General features: G+C 36.0%; 1 protein-coding gene across 2 annotated transcripts in view; it reads right to left on the bottom strand.

The window, feature by feature from the left end:
* COL24A1 (collagen type XXIV alpha 1 chain) overlaps window positions 1–22,549 on the bottom strand; it is a 421,541-nt gene that overhangs the window by 132,192 nt on the left and 266,800 nt on the right. For both annotated transcript variants that reach the window (XM_023731663.1, XM_004369122.2), the window contains exons 29-37: window positions 16,706–16,759; window positions 16,372–16,416; window positions 16,210–16,254; window positions 7,786–7,839; window positions 4,251–4,304; window positions 2,353–2,406; window positions 2,096–2,149; window positions 759–812; window positions 491–598 (exon numbers count right to left, since the gene is read on the bottom strand). In XM_023731663.1, coding sequence (XP_023587431.1) covers window positions 491–598; window positions 759–812; window positions 2,096–2,149; window positions 2,353–2,406; window positions 4,251–4,304; window positions 7,786–7,839; window positions 16,210–16,254; window positions 16,372–16,416; window positions 16,706–16,759 — 522 coding nt within the window. The remainder of the gene's footprint in view (window positions 1–490; window positions 599–758; window positions 813–2,095; window positions 2,150–2,352; window positions 2,407–4,250; window positions 4,305–7,785; window positions 7,840–16,209; window positions 16,255–16,371; window positions 16,417–16,705; window positions 16,760–22,549) is intronic.

The raw sequence follows: 22,549 nt of genomic DNA on the forward strand, positions 1-22,549 counted from the left end.
CAAATATCATCAATGCAGCAATTAAACATTTCTCATTACTTATTCACATCTTACGTTTGGACTGAGGTGAGAACATGTGTTAAATATGACTTCTCTTGAAATAACTGTAATTTAGGATCAGATACCAATAACTTGCAATAGATTTGTTTTTCATCCCAGAGTTATGATATTATTCTACGGACTAAAGCCAGCTCTATGAATAAAGTTAAAAAATACCTAATCAAATTAAGTTCGAGACAACACAAAACATTCCTGTATAAATACTTTATGACAGAAACTTCATAGCTTACATGACACATGAAAGATGTCTTTCCACTTTGGATCTTGGGAGGGCTTATAATCAGTGCCATGGTTTGTCCCTCTCTCAAGCCGTGGTTACACACCTCTAATTACCCGCTGGACATATAACGGAATCAGTATGTGTGTGCGGGTGTGTGTGTGTTGGGGGAACTGAGTTCACTGAGTACTTGAGAATGCACCCAGTACTTACCGGAGGGCCCATTAGTCCTGGTCTACCCACAGGCCCGGTAGTTCCTGGTAAGCCCAACTCTCCTTTTTCTCCACCTTCCCCAGGAAGTCCTCTTCCTCCTGGGCTGCCCTACAATGCAATAACCTTTTTTTAAAAAAAGGAATACAGTGAAATAACTATGCCACACAATAAACAGATTTTGGGTTGGCATGCTAAAATAATTGTCTAATATTTTAAAGATTTCACACAAAACATATATTTTATATATAATGTTTACATTATAATTTACCTTTAATCCATCTTTTCCCTGGAGACCTTCTTCTCCAGGAGCTCCTGGTTCACCCTATTTTGTAGCAGAAATAATAAGATTAAATGTTTTGCTAAACAGTTCATCTCAGTCTGAGAAGTAATTTATTTCTTAATTCTTGGCATCTAGAGAAAGTAGCGGACTTGTGTACATTTATTCCTACTTCTACTTTATTTCCAAGGGGGATTTGACAGTATAACAAGCATGATTTAATTTGTCTTGAATAGCTCTGCAGATGATTTAAGGAGTCAGAGTGTAGTAAATTCAATTACAGGACAGTGTCAGAATGATAATAAATTTTAGATAATTAAAGGTAATAAAAAATTCGTTTGATAGCTTGAGAAATTTATACAGCTAGATCTGTGTTTCTGAGTACAAGAAATATAAATACTGTATCCCATAAAATTATAGTGCCTTACTGTATAATTAATACACTTAATTCAATTATGGCCGCTCTACCAGATTTTTAGTGTGTCTGTGTTCTCTCCCTTACAGAGAGGTAAAGAGTAATGCCCTGGTATGTCAAGAAGCTGTCTTCTAGACACAGACCTTGCAGTAATGTAGAGCTGCATATTATGAAGCTATTAAAGTTATGTTGGCTGTCTTGCTACCTGAACTATTTAAAGATAAATTAACCACTGCCTTTTCATAGTTGTCCCATCTCTCCTACTACTGAGATTTCTAATTACTCCCACTCACCCAAAAAAGAAAAATGAAAATGAAAGAAGATACAAAACATATCTTCTTATTTTTCCTTTTAATAGACAGACGTCCCTTACAATTATCCTGTACACTGTTATCTTCGGAGAAATTTCCTTACCATAGCTCAAAATAAAGTTTGTCTGTATTATTACTACTTTTTTAAGCTATCTAATTACAACTATTTACAAGTATTACCTTGAATCTTGTTAAATTTATACGACTCTAGTTTGTTTTTTAACATAAATAGATTTCAATTTTTGTCAGTCTTGTTAGGTCAGGAAAAATCTTGTGAGTTGATCACTAGTATTTGTGAATTTCTTCTTAACGTTAACATAAGCGACAATATAGTGACTCCAAGTATTTGGTAAGGGTTCTGCAGAGTACACCTGATTTTTTAGAGAATGATCTGTGAGGTTAACGCTCTAAACGCTACGAAATTACAATGTGAACAGGGTTTGGCATATGGCTTTCAAAATTATGAAATAAAGACTAAAATTTTCTTATAATATATCTGAAAGATTTAGTATACAATTTTTTTGAAGTGTTTAGACTGACAAGTTCTGAGTCTCTGAAACAGGCTAGTCAGCACATTAAATGGGTTTCCAGTAGGCACTTACCCGTAACCCTGGCTCCCCAGCTCCTCCAACACTGCCTGCAGCACCAACATCTCCCTGAAGAAACAAAGGGAAAGATGAATCTCTCTTCTATTAAAACATCATGAGGGACAAGGGCTTGAAAACATTCCCCATTTTTATCTGCTCTCTTTCCCCTCCTTCCAAGGTGTCTTGGTGGGTGTTTGCCAAAAAGTGGCAAATGTAGGGGACTCAAAGTGAACGTTTAGAGACTCTCCCCTTTGTTTTTTCACGAAGGTTACCTTTGCACCTGGCTCGCCCTGTAGACCAGATTCTCCCTCAATGCCTGGAGGTCCCTAGAAAAGAATGATTTGACACAACACTTGCAAGGATTTCTTCACGAATTACAAAGGCAATAAATAACCTCATAGGAAGATGATAGTAAGTTTTAGCTTAAGGGTAAGCTATCCCTTTTTAGAAGAGTGCCTTTGCTTCCACTTTGTAAACTTCATGGTGTGAGATTAGACCAGATACTTTCTGGGACTCTAACAGTTCAAACACAAAAACAACATCACCTGAAACCAGGGTGCTCAAGATCTCAAAGAAAGGAAGGACGCGCAAAGATAAACGGGCAACAAGTTTCGGATAGATTGAAGGGAGTTAGAGGGGACATGGGATAAGACTGGAGGACTACAGCATTGGCAGTAGGGGTGAAAAGGAAAGGATTAAATTTAAGAGACGTTGGAGAGGTTTATTCAAAGGGAAAAAATGGCTGATTGGAATGAATGAGGTAGGAGAAGGGTCTGGGATGACTCAGTTTTGGAATATCTTTCACTGAGATGGGACTACAGGGAGGAAGAACAGTGGGGAAGTGATGAGTTTGGTTTAGATACATGGAATCTGAGATGTTTGTAGGACATCTACGGGCCATGTAAAAAGGCATGAGTTAGAGTTATCCAATTGAGAGCTATCAGGATATAATTAATTAAAGTCACAGTGATGATGTGATTGCTAACGTTCGGCTGAAGAGGGGCAGTTTCATCTGAAGACAGAAAGGCTGATCAAAAGAAAAAGAGGAAAACCAAGACAGAGCAGTTTCACACAAGCCAAGGGGGGCTTCTGTTTATTTAGTGCTGAAGTTAATGAATAACACAAGTGAAGTAACTGGATTTCATACTTTTAACAAGTATGGTTTATTATTCCAAAAGATATTCTTAATAGGGGTCACTTCATTAATATTCTCCAATAAAGATGCTATAACATCTTTGAGTAAAAAGGTATCAAAACAAAACAAAACCCGAACCAGTTGCCACTGAGTCACTCTAACTCATGCGTACAGAGTGGAACTGCACTGCATGGAGTTCTCAAGACTGTGACCTTTCAGAAGCAGAGCACCAGGCCTTTCTTCCAAAGTGTCTCTGGGTGAGTTCGAACTACCTATCTTTCTATTAGTAGTCAGTGCTTAACTGTTTGCACCACCCAGGGACCATGTGAAGGAAAATGTTTTTTTTTTTTTTAATTTTATTTATTTTGTTGTTCTTGTCGAGAATATACACAGCAAAACATACACCAATTTGACTGTTTCTACATGTACAATTCAGTGACATTGATTACATTCTTCAAGTTGTGCAGCCAATTTCACCCTCATTTTCTGAATTGTTCCTCCTCATTAATATAAACTAACTGCCCCTAAGTTTCCTATCAAATCTATCAAGTTGCTGTTGTCATTTCGGTGTGGTTCATCTAGCCTCCATGGTTCCAGAAAGTCTGGAGTCCATGAGAATTTTAAATTCTGTTCTGCATTTTCCCCTTTTTGATCAGGAGTTTTCTATAGAGTCTAGCACCATCAAGTTCTCCTGGTCTCATGGCAAAAAAGACAGTTGTTCATGGAGGCAGTTAGCCACACATTCCATATCCTCCTCCTATTCCTGACTCTCTGCAGGAAAATCTTTATTTACTTTTTGTTCTCTCATTTTCAATGAGCAAAGTGTAAGAAAGCTTTACATGTGTAAAATCAGGTTCATACAACAATCATCCCTGCTATTAATGGAGTTTAAGCTTCATTCTCTCAATACGAAACAAAATACTGAAGAACTATTCTTGATAATAAACATCTGATATATTAATTTTACTTTAGAGGAGTCTTACAAAAAGTACTGAGTATTGATAAACTAACAAGAAAGACCCACAAAAAAATTACCTCAGCACCCACTTCTCCAGGAGGTCCAGCATCACCTTGCAGTCCTCGTGGTCCCTATATTAAAAATAAATTTTAAAATATTAGAATCAAAGTTTAATCTATGTTTTAATAAATATGTGCATCTAAATATGGAATTTACAATATACTATACCATTATTCGACGCAGTATTTTATTCTCTGTATAAACAAAATTAATATCTTGGTTTATTCACCTGTATTACTTTGTGACTAATATTAAACTATGCTGGGATTAAAAAGAAAGAATAGTAACATGCATTATTTTATTCCTAATTCACTCATTCATTCAATAAACATTTATCAAGCACTTAAGGAGTATGAGATTGTGCTAAGCGCTTTCACAGGTTATCTTGTTTCACAGGTTATCTTATTATTGCTGGTGAACATGTGACAAACAGAACAGAATTCTGTAAAAAGCAAATATAAAGTCTCCAGTGAAATAATATACAAATGTTGATGTTTGCTTGATGACAAACTTTATTCTGATAGTGAATCAAGTTGAACGAGTCCTCTATTTCATATTAATAGATGTAAAAATATTTACATGGGATAATTCCTAAGGGGCATGCTGGGACCTTTATGGAACCTTTGGTCACTGTGCTACTGAATAGTATCATTTTAAGTATGTGAACATCAAATATCAGCTTATTGAAGAAACATTAAATTATTGACCCTAATGGATCTATTTATCAGTGTGTGGGAGTCATTTAACTGGCTAGAATTTTCAAAGATGGATTAATATTTAGCAACTACAATATAATAGTATTTCCCCAGTTATCAGAAGAAACTATTTGTACTTTTTGTTTTTTCTGGAGAGTACAAAGAAACTTTTTTGTTTGTTTGTATGTTTTTTTTTTTAAGATTGAGAAAATAACAAGATTCATTTATTTTCTCACTCCTATACTCTCTCCTTAGATAAGTGACTGCGATATTTTTAACTCCTCTGCTCAGAGGTCCACAGTCAACTGCTAGCTTGACATTTCCACTGTAATTTCTCAAAGGTACCTCATATTTAATATAACTAAACTGAATTTATAATCTTCCACTCTCAAACATAATTTTCTGTTGGTTCTGCCAGTTTCAGCAAATGGTACCATCATCTCTTTAATTCTACAAGCCAGAAATCTAGGAATCATATTTGACACACAGGACACCTGTATCCTATTGATTTTATCGCATTTGAGTATTTTATATTTGTCCACTTCTTTTCTGTGGTAACAAAGAGTTCTATCCTCTCTGATCTGGATTATTGCAACAGATGGTCATTCCTGCCCATTCTTGACTCCTTCCAATTTGATCTTCACCTTGTGGTCTGAGTGATCTTTACAAGACATTAATCTGATCATAAAACTAGTCCTCCCCCTTCAATGACTTCCTTTGTTCTTAGGATAAAAATATAAATCTTTGGAAATATGGCTCATAAAGTATGTCGTTGTAAGTATGACAACACAGCGATAATATATAAAGATTTAGACAAGAAAAAAATGTGTGTTTTGTCTCTGTCTCCTTTTCCAGCCTCATCTTGTACTTTTCACCTGACTCTTGGTGCTGCAGTCACACTGGTCTTTTTTTAGTTCTTCAAATCAATATGCAGTGCTTCCTCCCTGCTCTTGACTTCTCTCTGGAATGACTTTTCTCCATCTTTGCCTAAGTAGCTACTACTTATCCTTCAGATGACAGCCCAATATCCCTCCTCATGTAAATCCTCCCCAAGCCCCAGATGAGGACAGTTTCTTTGTTATAGACCCTCTTAGTATGAATTCCTAAACTTCATAGCACTTATTTCAGTTTATTTAATTAATGTCTGCTTCTATCTATCACTAGATTGAAAACGTCAAGCTTACCCCAAGTTTAGGTTCTTAAATATTTGTTGACTGAACGAATGAATGAATGGTCAACTATCCAAATTCAAATATTTGCACTGCAAAGAGCAAACCAGTTTTAAATCTTATCTGAGAAAAAGAGAAAACTCTTAGAGATATCTGCTACAGAAAGAATGTAGTCTTCTAGCATTTTATTATTCTCAAAATATAATATGTTTTAACAGGTCTTCTGTGTTCTTCATTTTACCAATTTGCTTGTTCTTTTCTACGATTAGAACTAGAGCTCAAGTATATGAAACCAAGCCCATTATAACTCATTATAAATTTATTTATATTTTATTTACCAGCCCTCACCCCCGAATCTGTGACCTAGAAGTCAATTTTAAGGTGCTGTTTTGCAATTTGGTCATTTAAGGCTACAATAACAATTTTTTTTCTTGGGTTAATCTTTATTGTTTCTGCTATTGCCTTACCTATAACGACATACTTTACTCAAAAGTATTCTTTACTAAGACTCAACTGGTTTTCATTTCATTTCACTTCATCTAATGTTATTGGCTGAATGATTATGCCTTTGAGTAGATCACCCTTTAGCAATTCGGTTTAACAAACATGTATTGAGCAGATATAATACGCCAGACATTATACCAGGAAAGGGGATTACAAAGGTGAAAGAAATGCTCTCTGACTTCAAAAGAGCCTATAGGATTTTTAGGGCAGACAGATATTTAAGTAAATAATGTTTAAGAAAGTTACATAATTTTAGGTCAAATAGAACTGGGATGCAGTTAAAAGATACAAAATAGGGAGAAAACCGAGAAGGATTTAGTTGGATATTTGGCAAGAATTAAATATATATAGTCAGATATTTACTTATAGTTTGGAGAGCTTATATTATAGTTTAAATATGCAAAGGAGGAAATGAACACAGTTTGGTAAGAATAGCTCTTTGATTGTTAGAATTTTCCACTTCCTACTAGCTAAATGAATTATACAAAGCCCACCTGTAAATCTTTGTATCAACTGACTGATAAGATCAACCCAGTAGGTTCAAAGATTATATTGTATTATAAATCTTAGAAGCACATTACAACATATTGTATCTAACACCACTTACCAGAAAAATGACTTCATAGGCAATAAAGAATAAATTGTGAGAAAGAGGGTATGACAAGTTCTTTCTCTTTCACAATCCATTTTCCATGGAAACTCTGTAACTCATATTTATGAAATTGTGATGTAAGTTTTTGTATGGTTTATATAACAGCTTTTCTGACGTATTTGTAGATTTTGGCCCGTCAGATGTAGAGTTTGGCTTCTCTATGGGGTCTTTTATTAAATAAAAGTTGGCCTCATAAATGTGATTGTGCGTGTGTGGCAGTGCAATAATTACAAGAACAGTAAACCATTCAGAGAAAGAATTTTTGTGATTCAGTAAAACAGAGTTTTCTTTATCAAAAATAGAGATATGCTCGGTTTTAAGAGTTCCAGAAAAACAGTATCAAATTTAGTTACATGAAACCAAAAACTATACTCATGGCAAAATATTTGCTCAATATAAGTAGTCTATAGTGCCTATGATAAATGCAGCTTCCAAAATATACCAGCCATAGCAGAGCAGGGTAAAAATAACAAAAAAGTAAATGCACATTATGAAAATAACACAGTTAGCAAAAGTATAGAGACAAACTTACTGGTTCACCTGCCAGTCCCCTGTCTCCTGTGCCTCCAGGGGGTCCTGGTAAACCCTGAATAAATAAAGGCAAAACTTGTCGAAAAAGTGGTGCTTGACAATGTTTAAGCCAGTTTCTTTACATCAGCTTTCCTTCCTACACCTCTCACCTACGTTTTCTACATATGCTACTGTTGTTGTGTGCCACTGAGTCAAATTTCAACTCATAGTGACCCCATGTGACACAGCAGAACTGTCCTATAGGATTTTCTTGGCTGTAATCTTTACAGAAGCAGATTTCCAGGTCTTTCTCCCCTGGAACCACTGGGTGGGTTCAAACTGCCAACCTTTCAGTTAGCAGCTGAACACTTAACCGTTTCCACCACCAGCCTCCTTCAATCTCTACTTACAATATGCCAGTAATTATCCAGACTCATTTTAAATTTAGAAATGGTCCACTGGTAGAATTCTCACACTTCATGTAGGAGACCTGGGTTCGATTCTTGGCCAATGCACCTCATGCACAGCCACCACTCATCTGTCATTGGAGGCTTGCATGTTGCTATGATGCTGAACAGGTTTCAGCTAAGCTTCTTGACTAAGACAGACTAGAAAGAAAGGCCTGGTGATCTACTTCCGAAAATCAGTCAATGAAAACCCTATGGATAACGATGGCCTGATCTGCAACCCATCATGTAGATGATGCAGAACCAGGCAGCATTTTGTTCCCTGAGTTGGGGATTGTCTCAACGGCAGTCAATAACAGGAATAATATAAAATTTGGATTTTGTTATAAAATTATATAGTTTAAATAACACATATTTTAAAAATAATGTACTCGTGATGTGTTAATAAGTATGACTTAGGTCCTTAATACCTGGTCAGGCACAGGGGTCCCAGTACCTAGATGATTAGAAATGACCAAATTGGACTTTTCCAACTTCCTTTTTTTCCTTTCTTTCATTTTTACATCACTGCCACCCAAGGTGCCATAAAAGTGGCTCAAATATGAAGGTATATTCTACATGGTGAAAATGGTACAGAAAACTCTAACCAAATTCCGAGTCCCCTTTTACCCCTCCATTCAAAGACTCACTGTGCATGTACTGTGTGTCAAACACTGATGACTGCTAACAATATATAAAATACCACCCTTAACTATTTGCAAGTTGCCTCTTCCGTATTATTGACCTTGGGGACGCTGGCAACTACACAACTGATAATGATTGCCATTTTATCTAAAAAACTAAACGATAAGAAAAAAAAGATATAAAGTTGGGAGTAAAGAGTTCAACATTCTTAGCAAGATATACGCTTCTAAGTTATAATTATCGATGCTATATTCAGTTATGTAAGGCTCCTTGGTTAAAGAAAGGGAGATATGTAAAATTGTGGGCTCCTGTGTGGCTAAGGCCCTGTTTCAGTCATGAAAATGATATGCTACGCATTCACTCCAGGCTCCTAAAAAAGAGACAGAATCAATATAAGGGGCCCCTCTGGGACTGGTATACCAAGTGAAACTTACGGCAAAAGTTCAGAGCCTCAAATACTGTCTGCCCAACTTTTGATGCTGTTGATGGTGCCAATCTGATAGTAATTCAGTACTTTTTAAAGCTGTTTGGTGAAGTTATAAAACTACCTAAACGAACCCTATTTATTTTTATTGGGGATGAAGAGAAAAACTACAAGTTGTCACAAAATAAAAATTTCCTTTGAGGTTTTTCAGTTACTATTGATATATATTATTTGCAGCAGAACTCCCTACCTCATGACTTCAACTCAGTAATTATGACAATGTATGTGATAATGATGACCATATAGGTAACAATAATTATTGTGGTTGCTCTTTACTGAGAGCCTGTGCCCAGCACATAATAAATACACTTGTGGTAAAGTGTTCGGCTGCTAACCGAAAGGTCAGCAATTAGAACCCACCAGACGCTCCGCAGGAAAAAGATGTGGCAATCTGCTTCAGTGAAGATTTGCAGGCTTGGAAACCCTATGTTACAGTTCTACTCTATCCTATAGGGTTGCTGTGAGTCAGAATCGACTCAGTGGCAATGGGTTTGGTTTTTGGTTTATTATAACTATAAAAGGTAAACATTAGGATCTCCATTTAAAAGATAGAGAAAGTGAGGTTCAGAGAAGTTAAGTAATTTGTACAAAGCCAACACAGCTAGTAAGTGACAGAACCAGGATTTGACCTCTAATATATATGACTCCAATGCTATGCTATTCCACTATACAGAGCTACTTCCTACTTACGTCAATGAGGAACTGAGCATTCAGTAAACACGTACAGAGCATTTCAAAGACCTTTTATGAAAATAAGTAAGGGAGCATACAAATGTTATTTCGATGGTTACACTCTCATGTAGAATCATGGATAACTGTGCATATTCTGCTTAATTATCTGACGAATGGGAAAGAACACAGAGTTAATACTATATGCTTTTTTAATTATGAATATTATGAAATAAATGTTTCTCAAGTATTATGAATTGCTTCAGGCAAAAATATATTTAGGAAAGAACTGCTAAGAGTTTCTACTTCAAATAATGGTCAAGTAGCTCGTAGGAAACCAACCAACGTGCAGATAACAACTGTAAAGTAAGAACAAAAAAATCAAAAATCAACCAAAAAACAAACCAACAAAAAGCAAAACTACCTGAAGGCACTGGCGAGAAATCAAAGCTAGGCAGAAACTACAGTGAGGGGTCTACATTTGGAAGAAGGGAATGGCACAGGGTGAGTTTCTGGTTTTTTAATATGGCTTTTAGCCAGAGGGCAAGTCACATAAAATGATTAAAACTAGGATAGAAACTTGCAGCCTTACTGGCTTGGTAAACCAGAGGACAAAATTTGGAATGATCCCAGCTGCTAGAAATTGATGGGAGAAAGATTCAGGGAGAGGGAGCTTTAAATTCCAGTATAAACTCTGCCTAAATCTCTTGCTAATGTTTGAATGATATGTGTGCAGGGCAGACTCCAAGCAGTGCAGTTAAGCCTTAGAAATTTCAAATACCACCCACTGTACAGGAGAGTTTGGAATTTAAGTCCATTCAAGTTAACGGAGTGCTAAATAATAAAAAAGCAATACTCTTTCAAAAATATATAACAGAATTTGGAGTCTCTACAATGTATCACTCAAAATGTTCAAGATACGGTGTAAAACTACTGGACAGGAAAATATGCTGCTACACACAAGAAAAGGCAATCGATGTAGACTAAACCCAAGATTACTGAGATGTTAGATTTAGCACACAGGGATTTTAAAGTAGCTATTATAACACGCTGAAGGATGTAGAGGAAAAATATACAGGAAATCTCATCAGGGAAATAGCATCTCCAAAAAGAACCAATAGAAAACATGAAACTGAAAATTAAATATCAAATAAAACTGAAAAATGCAATACCGTAAATTTTTTAAAAAACTACTGAATTGACTTAACAAGAAAGTAGAGATAAGAAAAGTCGGGTTATCCAATTAAAAAGCCAGTTTTTGAAATAAAAATGAACAGAACCTCAGGGACATGAGGGATGATATAAAAAAACTAACATGTGCAATTGGAATCCGAGAAAGAAAGGAGAGAGAGAATGGGGGAGAAAAAATATTTTTTAAAAAAATGGCTAAAAAATTTCCAACTTTAATGAAAACACAGATTTACAAACCCAAGAAGCTCAGTAAACCTCAAATAGGATAAATTGAAAAAAAAACAAAAAACAAAAAACCAAGGCACATCATAGTCAAACTGCTAAAAGCCAAAAGCCAAAGATAAAAAGATAATTTTGAGAGCAGATCAAGAAAAAAGATACAATATACACAGGGGAATAATGATACAGATAACTGCAGACTTCTCATCAGAAATAATGAAGGACAAAAAGACAGTGACGTGTCATTTTAAAGTGTTGAATTGGGGGAGAAAAACAAAAACAGAACTGTGTCAACTTAGAATTCTATATCCGGTGAAAATATCCTGCAATAACGAAAGTGAAATAAGGACATTTTTATGAACTAAGAATAAGAGGATTCATCATTACAAGAATTTCATTACAAGAAATCTAAAGGAAGTTTTACAAGCTGCAAGAAAATGACACCATTGGGAAATAGATCTTCAAGAAGGAATGAAAAACATAAGAAACAGTAATTAAGTAGGTAAATGAAAAAAACTTTTTCTCTAAATTTCTCCAAAATATGTATTTTATTTATCTTGAAGCAAAAACCTTTATTGATATTAAAGCAGAAATTATAACTTTGCACCATGTGGTTTATAACATAAGTAGATGTAATACATAAAGAAATAATAGCATGGAGGCCAGGGTGTTGGTAAATGGGCCTATATAGTTGTTAAGTTTCTCACATTTTATGTGAAGTAGTACTATATTAACTCTAAATAGACTATGGAAAGTTATACAGCCTGAGGACCAAATCTGGACCTTCACTTGTTTTTGTAAATAAAATTTTATTAGAATGAAGCCATGATTACTCTTTTACAAATTGTTTATGGCTGATTTTGCACTACAATGATGGGGTTAAGTAGTTGTGACAGAGATCATATAGCCACAAAGCCTAAAATATTTATTTCCAGGCCCTTTACAGAAAAAGTTCGCTGACCTCAGGTATACACTAATCATTTAAAAATAATGAGAAGTATACCTAAAAAGTCAACAGATAAATTAAAATGGAACTCTCAAAATTACTCAATGCCAAAAGAAGGTATTGAACAGAAAAACGGGACAAGAAAAAAACAAATTATAAAATAGTAGACTTAAATTCAACCATATCTAAAAATAACATTAAATGTAAATGGACAAACACTCTAATTAGAAGGTAGTTTTTGTCAGAATGAATAAAAAAGCAAGATCCAACTATAAGAGATTCACTTTAAATATAAAGACACAGATAAGTTGAAAGTATATGAAAGGAAAAACATATGCCATTGTTACGGATTTAAATGTGTCCCTTCAAAATGTGTATCAACTTGGCTAGGTCATGATTCCCAGTATTGTGTGGTTATCCACTATTTTGTGATCTGATGTGATTATCCTATGGGTTGTAAATCCTAACCTTTATGATGTTAATGAGATAGGATTAGAGGCAGTTATGTTAATGAGGCAGGACACAATCTACAGGATTAGGTTGTATCTTGAGTCAATCTCTTTTGAGATATAAAAGACAGAAGCGACCAAAGAGGAGAGGGACCTCCTACAAGCAAGCAAGAAGAGCGAGGAGCAGAGTATATCCTTTGGGCTTGGGGTTCCTGTGCTGAGAAGCTCCTAGACCAGGGGAAGATTGATGACAAGGACCTTCCCCCAGAGTTGAGAGAGAGAAAGGCTTCCCCTAGAGCTGGCGCCCAGAATTTGGGCTTCTAGCCTCCTAAACTGTGAGAGAATAAATTTCTCTTTGTTAAAGCCATCCACTTGTAGTATTTCTGTTACAGCAGCACTAGATAACTAAGACAGCCATGCAAACAGCAAGCATGAGAAGGCTGGAGAGACTGTATGTTAATAACAGACAAACAGATTTCAAGACAAAGAGTATTATTAGAAATAAAAAGTATTACCAGAGATAAAGAGGGACATTTCATAATATTAAAAGGGTAGGTTGATCAGGAAGACATACAAGTATGGATACACTAATAATACCAAAAACCAAACCCGTTGCCGTCGAGTCAATTCCAACTCACAGTGACCCTATAGGACAGAGCAGAAATGACCCACAGAGTTTCCAAGAAGCGGCTGGTGGATTTGAATTGCTGACTTTCTGGTTAGTAGCTGAGTTCTTAACCACTGTGCCACCAGGGCTACACTAATAATTTATGAAGCAAAAATGGGAAGAATTAAAAGAATAGAAATATAAAATCATCATTGGAGACTTTAACACCTGTATCTTATCAATTAAGAGTATACTTAGAGAAAAAAATTAGTAATATATGAACTTTTATGGTTTTTATAAGATTTAGAAAACTGAAAGTAGTGATCAAGGTGCATCACCTTAATAACAGAATCGATTGCCCCCTTCCTCTCGATTTTCCTTTGAGTCAGATCTATGTTGTATGGAAGGCAAGTATAGAAAAGAGTGCTGTCTCTAAACAAATATATTTTCACTGGTTATCTGCACTAGGAGAGTACCAGATGTGCTGCCGGTTTTCATTTAATACCTGGCTTTAGAATTATGACAATTTAGAGCTGAGGATCTTAGAGATCTTATAAATCTTTTTATTTTACAGATGAGGAAAATAAGATCCAGAGAGACTAATCAATTTAACTAAGGCTTTACAGTTATCAGGAGAATGCACTAGAAAAAAAAGTCAGTTTCATTTCCAGCAAATCTTTCTCTTAGATAACACTGCCTGCTTGTTGATAGCACATAGATGACTAAAGACACTAAGATTACTGTGCAGGAGCAAATTAATCTTTGGGGCTTGCCTGGTGGGCTTGCCGGGCTTTCATGGACTGATTGATTTTAGCTTCCCCAAGATCTCGAAAGTCTATTTCAAGTCAATCAAGGAGGAGACAGTGCAAGTATAGAGTTAAGTAAACCTCAACAGCTATTATAAACTCATGATTTAATGTCCGACCCATGTCACCCACGAAAGTTAACTTTACTCTTTCTGTAGTCTGGGAGAGCTGCTTGCCATAAGCTATGGTTACAAAGTGGTTCTGATGTCTTTTATTGATTGAGGAAGTCAAACATCAAATTTCACATTTATTCAGGCGTATGTGATAGGCTGAAAATGAAGGTAAAATTTTAAGGCATGTCAATATCGTACAAAATGAGTAAGTCATTTTATTTCTGTGGTTCTCATTTTCCTAAATTTTCTAAAATGAGAGGACTGAACATGATTAGCTCCAAATTTCTCCAATCAATGTAGAATAAATAGTAGCTTTGTATGTGGTGTGGTAAAAGGGTCGGAATATAAAGAAACACCATTTACATTGATACAAGAGAAACCCAGATAATGATTATTAATACTTGAGGAAAGTTATTTGAGGATGACTTCAAGCAGTATTACAATGCAACACACACACACACACACACACACACACACACACACACACACACAAGTTCTTTTTTCCCTGGGCACAGTCATTTTTCTCTTTTACATCTCTGGTATTTTAGGTTTGACCACTGCCACATATGATGCTATTGTGGGAGACAACAGGCAGGGGGCAGCGGATTCCAAAGAGGAACAAGCAAACACACTTATGTTAGGGACAATCACTCTCCCAGTCATCATTTTTATCTGATCTTTCTCTGACTACTCAGTTGCAATCTATTTAATTATTATATATATATTTGAACATACATATTCAAAAGTTGTAGAATTTAATATATATATGCATAGAGCTTAATCAAAAGGTCATCATTAAAAATCATTATTCTAAGTAAAAGTAGTTAAAAATACCCAGACATTTAAGCTTATTTGCCCTCAATATACAATAATATTTTATATAAGTGTGTGTGCATGCATGTGTGGTCATGTACGTGCATGTGATTTTTTTTTTCAAACTTTTTTTTCCCCTCAGCTATGATGATAACCGCAGAACTTGTTGCCTTTCCCCCAGGAAAAAAAAAATTGTACAATTCTGAAAAGATTTTTGATGATAGGAAAATATTTAGCATCATATAATCCTAAAAACTCCCGGAGCAGTGTCCTGGGCAAGCAAGTGGCACACATAGCTCCACAATCCATGGGTCTAAAAAGCATTCAAGTTGAGTTAAAAACAAACTACACAAGAAGCCTCATAGAAGTTTCTTGTGTTAGTTTTACTAGTGCCTATCATTTTATACTAATGATAGCACACCATTTCGTTTTGAAATGGGTTTTACAGAAAAACTAAATTACCATAACTAGGGTGACATATATTTAATATAAGAATATTGAATATACCATGGACTGCCAAAAGAACGAACAAATTTGTCTTGGAAGAAGTACGGCCAGAATGCTCCTTAGAAGTGAGGATGGTGAGACTTCGTCTCATGTACTTTGGACATGTTATCAGGAGGGACCAGTCCCTGCAGAAGGACATCATGCTTGGTAAAATAGAGGATCAGTGAAAAAGACCCTCACTGAGGTGGATTGACACAGTGGCTGCAACAATGGGCTCAAAGATAGCAATGACTGTGAGGATGGTGCAGGACCAGGCAGTGTTTTGTTCTGTTGTATATAGGGTTGCTATAAGTTGCTATAACTGACTCGACAGCATTTAACAACAACAACAGGGTAAAGTAAAAATAACAATTATCACCACTAGTGTATAGATAGGTATAACCAAGGCCCAGAATGGTTAACAAATTTGCCAAAATAAAACAATGCTATGATGACCAAAGGAGGAAAAGAACTTACATTCTCTTAGTCCAACATATTGAATACCAAACAATAGTTGTGCCAGAGGATAAAGAAAATAAAATTGTTCAACCTGATTATTTTTCATTACTTACTGGTTTCCCTTGAGTTCCTCTCTCTCCAGGACTTCCAGTCTTACCCTACACAAAATACAAGCTGCTTAGGTCAAGTAGCCCCCTCCCAAAATATGAATCACACAAGATAAACAAGGCAGATTTTAAATGCTCATGCTTAATGTGAAATGGTTTTTGACTTACAATAAGACCGTGAGGCCCTCTTTTTCCTTGATCTCCTTTTTCACCCTAACAAAGTATCAATATCAGGTGAGTAGGTAAGAATGTGAATTATGGTCTTACACGTAATAGCATACACTCACATATAAAAAAATAAGGCATCAAGTATATGGTTCAACATTGAAAATAAACATTTTTGTATGTGTGGTAAATAGTTTATGTGGGTTTCATACCTGGATTAAGAGAAAATTTAGAACCATACTTTTGTAAGGGAACACATCATTTTTTAAACAGGTAGGATGCATGGGCTCAATCAAAGTTAATGGTGTATGTATGAAATGATAAAACCAATGATTACCTTGGCACCTTGTACCCCTGGTTCCCCTGAGAGACCATCTGGCCCTCTTGGTCCCTAGAGGTGGAAAAAAAACCTCATTAATTCGAAATGTTCTTTTTCACTAGTATGTGTCCTTACAGATGAAGACACGGTGCCCTTCTCTAGTTGACGAACTCTTTTGGCTTGCTTCTGTGACCTGATCACGAAAGAACACAGCTGGATATATGGCTGAACCCATTTTCATGAGAGAATCAAGTCAGTGTTTACCAGATTTAATGCCAAATAGTAAATCAGATGACCACAAAAACTGAGATGATTTAGTTGCCAAGGTGGTTAAAATAAAAGCTTGTTATTCAGGTATTTGTTCACCTTATAATTTACTCAGCAGCCAGCCAGGATTTATTCTAAAAGCAATACTAAATCAACTTAAAAATTGCTGGTCTGTTTGTTCATATGGTCTGCTTAAATATTATATTTTTGGAATGGCACTCTTCTCTTCACATTATTAGAACATGAATGCTGATTACGTTGTACCTGCTATGCACCTCTTGACAATAGCTAATAGTAGATGGTATCAAAAAAAAAAAACACCAGAAAACAAAAAAACCAGACCTGTTGTCATCAAGTTGATTCCGACTCATAACAACCCTATAGGACAGAGTAGAACTGGCCCATAGGGTTTCCAAGGAGCAGCCGGTGGATTTGAACTGCTGACCTTTTGGTTAGCAGCTGAGCTCTTAACCTCTGTGCCACCAGGGCTGCATGGGAGATGGTAGGGGCACAGAAAAGGAAGCAGAAAAGCTATTGGTGATATTTACATAAATTTTAAAACTTCTTAGGCAATTTACTACCAATAACCATTCAGCAATTAAAGGAAACAAGCTGAGGCATTAGCTGCAAGAGTCACTCTCTAGTAAAATGATAGTTTATGTCTCCCTGGCTAAAATTTGAACTTTTTTTGGAAGATCTTAAAGTCTTTTTCAAAGGACTCAACTCCATTCTACAACCACTAACTGAATACTACTGTAGAAAAGGCACTGGGTTAGTGTTATGTGGATATAAAATTATAAGATAGCTCAACCATTATGAAGCTTACAGAGTAATAAGGTAAATTATTCAAATCACTGTAATACAGGGAGAGATAAGGCATGTTAAAGGCTAAAGGGATTCAAAAGAGAAATACCGCCTTCACATGTTTATAATGGGAATGAAATATCATTTTGACAGTTGGAGATAATGCTCTTATGCATTTTCAAAATAGAAAGCACTCTAGATAGAGGGATAGTATGAGAAAAGGATACAGAGCCAGGAACGAAGATACTCAAATAATCACAGGTAGTTTGTTTAGCTGGGCTATTGATTATATGCACATTAATAGTAAGAAATAAGTGTGCGAAGGAAGACTGGGATTTAAAGGGCGAAGGACTAGAGTTTGTATTTAAATCAGTTGGCAATGGGGAGCCACTGCAGATTTCATACAGGAAAGTGATACAAATCTCCCTGTACAAACGCCGATCTAGAGGAGCCCCCTAAGCTCAGCATCTTCTGTTGTATCCCATCTGGGATCAGCTTTGGTTTAGCTTTACATCATTAAAAGGCTGCTTAACTATAATAGGACTATCTCCCTGGGTAATCTTAGGTCAACTGCATTCTGTGATCCTGTTGGGCACATTCATAGGATTGGAGAGAAGACTTGCACTCCATGAGGATCTATAGCTCTACTGGTCATACTACCCTTCTCTGAAGTTAAAGTAATAGCTCCAGCTATACAATTTCTTGGTCTGTATTCAAGGTACTTCATGATATGTCCCCAACTTTCTTTTCTGCCCTATTTTAAAATAAAAGACTACAAAAATGAAGTTACAGTCTTACTGTACAGGGCTTTCATTGTCAAGTTGAGGAGTACGGACTTAATAGATCATTAATTTTCAAAGTGTGTTGTTCATTCAACAAACATTTACTGAGTGCTTACTACACGCTAGGCACTGTTTTAAGTCCAGAGGACGTGGTAGGGAGATGAGTCAAATCCCTGACCTCATAAACAAGCAAATGAATTTTTAAAATTAAATAAATAAAATGACAGTAGGTAGACAAGAGTAATGAAGAAAAATAAAGAAGTTTAAGTGACTAGAAGGTGTCCAAAAGGGGGACCTTATTTTACATAAGGTATACTCAGGGGCTAGATTTTGCAAGGCCTTGAAGGCTACCAGTGAAACTTCAGATTTTATTCTAGGTGGTGGGAAGCCACCTAGAAGCCTTTAAATAGGAGGATGGGAAGTTTTGAATAGGAGAATGATTTGGTCAGATGTACGTTTTAAAAGAACACTCTGGTTTCTGTGCCAGACGGTGAGGAAAGTACTGGTGGAAGCAAGAAGACCATTTGGGAGACTATTGCAGTAGTATTGGTAAGACGCAATTTGGATTACGTTAAGTGGCTGGGATTAGGGTAAGAGTGGTGGAGGACATGAAGATTAAATCTGAAATATTTTGATATGAGGTGCAAGAGAAAGAATAATTGATGACTCCTGGGTTTTTAGCTTGAGCAATTTGGTGAGTGCAGATGTCCTTTATCGAAGTGGGTAATATTGGGAAATATTGGGGAAGGAACAGGTCAGTGGTGGAAACAGTTTTGGACATGTCAAATTTGAGTTGCCTATTGGTCAACCACCTACTGTGGTTGCCTATAAGCATTTGGTAAAACCAAAAGATTGGCGGTCGGACCCACTAGCCGTTCCACAGGAGAAAGATGTGGCAGTCTGTTTCCATAAAGATTACAGCCTTGAAAACCCCTGTGGGACAGTTCTGCTCTGTCCTACAGGATTGTTATGAGTTGGAATTGACTTGACTGTAAGGGGTTTGGTTTGGGTGTTACAAATACAAGAAAAGATGTGAGTACATAGTTGAATATGAGTGTTGTGTTCAGGGCAGAAGTTAAGTTTTAATTTGGGAGTCATCAGGAACAGGTGGTATTTAAAGCCACATGACTAAATGAGATCACTTAGGGATGTGCACAGGTAAAGAAGAAAAGAGATTAGAGGACCCAGACCAGGGCACATCGAAATTTAGACATTGGAAGGTGAGGAGGATACAGCAAAGGAAAATGAGAAGAGGCAACCAGTAAAAGACGGAGGCCATGTTTCAGAAGCAAGTGTTCTAGATACCAAATGAAGAAAGTGTTCCAAAGAGGGAGTGACCCAGTATGTCAAATACTGCTGAGAGGTAGAGTAGGATGAATACTTAGAATTTTGTAATACATAGGTAATTAGTGACTTTAACAAGAGGAGCTTCTGAAAAGCATGAGCAGACTAACTAGGGTGGGGTTCAAGAGACAATGAAAAGCTAGGAAGTGGGGTGAGCAAGTAGAAATAATTCTTTTGATGAGTTTTGTTAGAAAGGAGCAAAAGTGGGGTGGAAGTTGGGAGAATGGGTGTGGTTGGTGGAATTTTTTTTTGAAGATAGGTGATGTTACAGTATGTTTGTATTCTGATGATAATGATTTAATTAAGAGGCAGCAATTCATTATGCTGGAAAGAGAGAGGTACTTTCAAGAGTCAAGTCCTAGGGCAGTGGCTAGGGATAGGATCTAGTGCATACATGCAGAGGTTGGCCTTAGATTGGAAAACAAACAGTATATTCATTGTAACAGGAGGGAAGGAAATAGAATAAAAGCCCTATGGTGTTACAAGAAAAAGCAAGGATTTTGGAAACACAGGGTTAAAGTTAAATAAGCTTCTTCATAACAATAATAGCTAAAATTTCCTGAATTCTTACTATGTTCCAAGATTGTGCTACATGCTTTACATGCAGGATTTCATTTAATCCTACAAGATCCCAATGAAGTAGGGATTATGATCATTCCCATTGACAGTGGCAAAAACTAGGGATAAATAATTCACCCAACATGACAGAGCTGTGCTTTACAGGAGCATTTAAAGGAAAGCATTTACTTTAAAGGAGTACTTTAATATGATAATATAAACATGGGTCTCATAGGGGGTTGTAAGATGAGCGTCTCACAAATTTGTTTGATCATAGTATCATTTTAAAACTGGTGCTCCATAGAATACACTTGCGGAAACCTTGTAATAGAACACAGAAAGTCACTGAAGGTTTTTGATAAGGAACATGATATATTTATAGCTGAGTTTGGAAAAAATTAATCCAGCAATAACATGAAGAACGGATTAGGCTGGTAAAAAAGAAGATGTCAGAAGGCTAGGCTAGTAGAGTAAGCTATGTGAGAAAAATGAGCGTGGCAGTGGGAATGGAAAGGAGCTGAGTAATTTGAGAGACATTGTGGAGGTAGACTCAATCTTACTGGACAATTGATTAAATGAAGATGAAAAAGAAGAACAATGATTAAAAGATGATTTTGAAGTTTTAAGTGTGAAGGTTCTTTAGGACCTTGCTCTAATAATAACCCTTATCTTAAACGTTCAGCAGCTCATTTCAATTCTCTGTATCTGAGTCCTTCGATGCCTTCTTTTCCTCTTCCTGCCCTGTAAGAAAACACTTTCCTTAAAGTTTTTGGAGTAATAAAAGAAGGCTAGAAAGTTTAAAAAGGAACGAGTAGTCAACATTCTAAAATATTACAGAGACCAAGCAAGGTCTAGACTGAGAGAAAACGTGTCCACTGGTAACTAAAAAACCCCTTTGCAACCTGAAATTTCTGTAAGTCTTTCTTTGAGATTTTATTACTGAGTAATTGGTAGAATGATGGCAGGTTTAACAGAAAAAAAAAAAAAAAAAAGAAAGAAAGAAATGTAAGTTTGTATTGGGTAGAAGGCGAGCGCTGACAGAAGATAACAAGTTTAACTCTAGATGGTCAGTCACATTGAGACAGAAATTTCCAAGGTTAGTGATAGAAATTTGGAAGTCATTCTGTCTAAGTTTAAATGGTAGCAGTCATAAGGATAAAGTATCAAAAGCCCCTCAGACTAAGAGCTGAGATTTAGAAATTTAAAACAAAAATGTTTTTGGTCTAAATATTTCAAATTGGTTTCATTTCTTGGACAAAATCATATTAAGTGGTTGCCACAGAAGGAGAGACTCATAATTAATAGTCCCTGTCATGGCACATAAATCATTTACTGCCATAGCTGAACCAGTCCAAACCCCTAAAACTAGTCCAGGTCCCAAATGTTAAGTTGATCGCCTGAGTCATGTCTAAATGTTCAAAGACATTGAACTGTGCTTTAACTTTATAATGCTTTTCAAATGTTATAAAAGAAATAAAGGGTAATCCTGTGAGCAAGTGAATTCAACCTGGAAAAAGGGACCTGTCATTTAGAATAGGTTTACAAAATGAATATTCAAAGCTTTGCTATATCAGCATCTGTAAATTTCATGCTGATGTTAGTTGCAGAAGCAATTGCTTGGGTTAAAGAGGAGCATCCAGCAGTGTATGTGCATGCTTTCACTCCTGAGACAAATAAGATTTAAGATAAGTTCTAAGAAAGTTAGACAAGTAGCATTATAATAGGTACCTAAATGGGCATAAGGTTATTTTCTTAATACTTGCTTTAAACTATCTCATTTCCTATGAAGCTCTTGGGTAACACATGCTGGCTAAACAGGAAATCTACTCTTTGCTTTAACCCCTTTTAGGAAAGTTAAAATTGGCTGCACTTAGTGGCTATTAGTAGCTTCTCAGAGCTGGAGTAAAAGTTTGATAGTTCAGTTATGTAAAATAAGCAAGTTTTATATAGTTACTTGATCTGTAGACAATAATCTTAAAGAGTTAACCAAATTCATAAATAATCAATTTAATCCTAAATGCATTAAATATGATATAGAACCACTACTTCAAATAAATGTTAAGATTTAAAAAAATATGATTAACTAGAACATTAACATAAACTGCAC

This window comes from Trichechus manatus, unplaced genomic scaffold (genome assembly GCF_000243295.1).
Source record: "Trichechus manatus latirostris isolate Lorelei unplaced genomic scaffold, TriManLat1.0 scaffold00003, whole genome shotgun sequence".
NCBI lineage: Eukaryota > Metazoa > Chordata > Mammalia > Sirenia > Trichechidae > Trichechus > Trichechus manatus.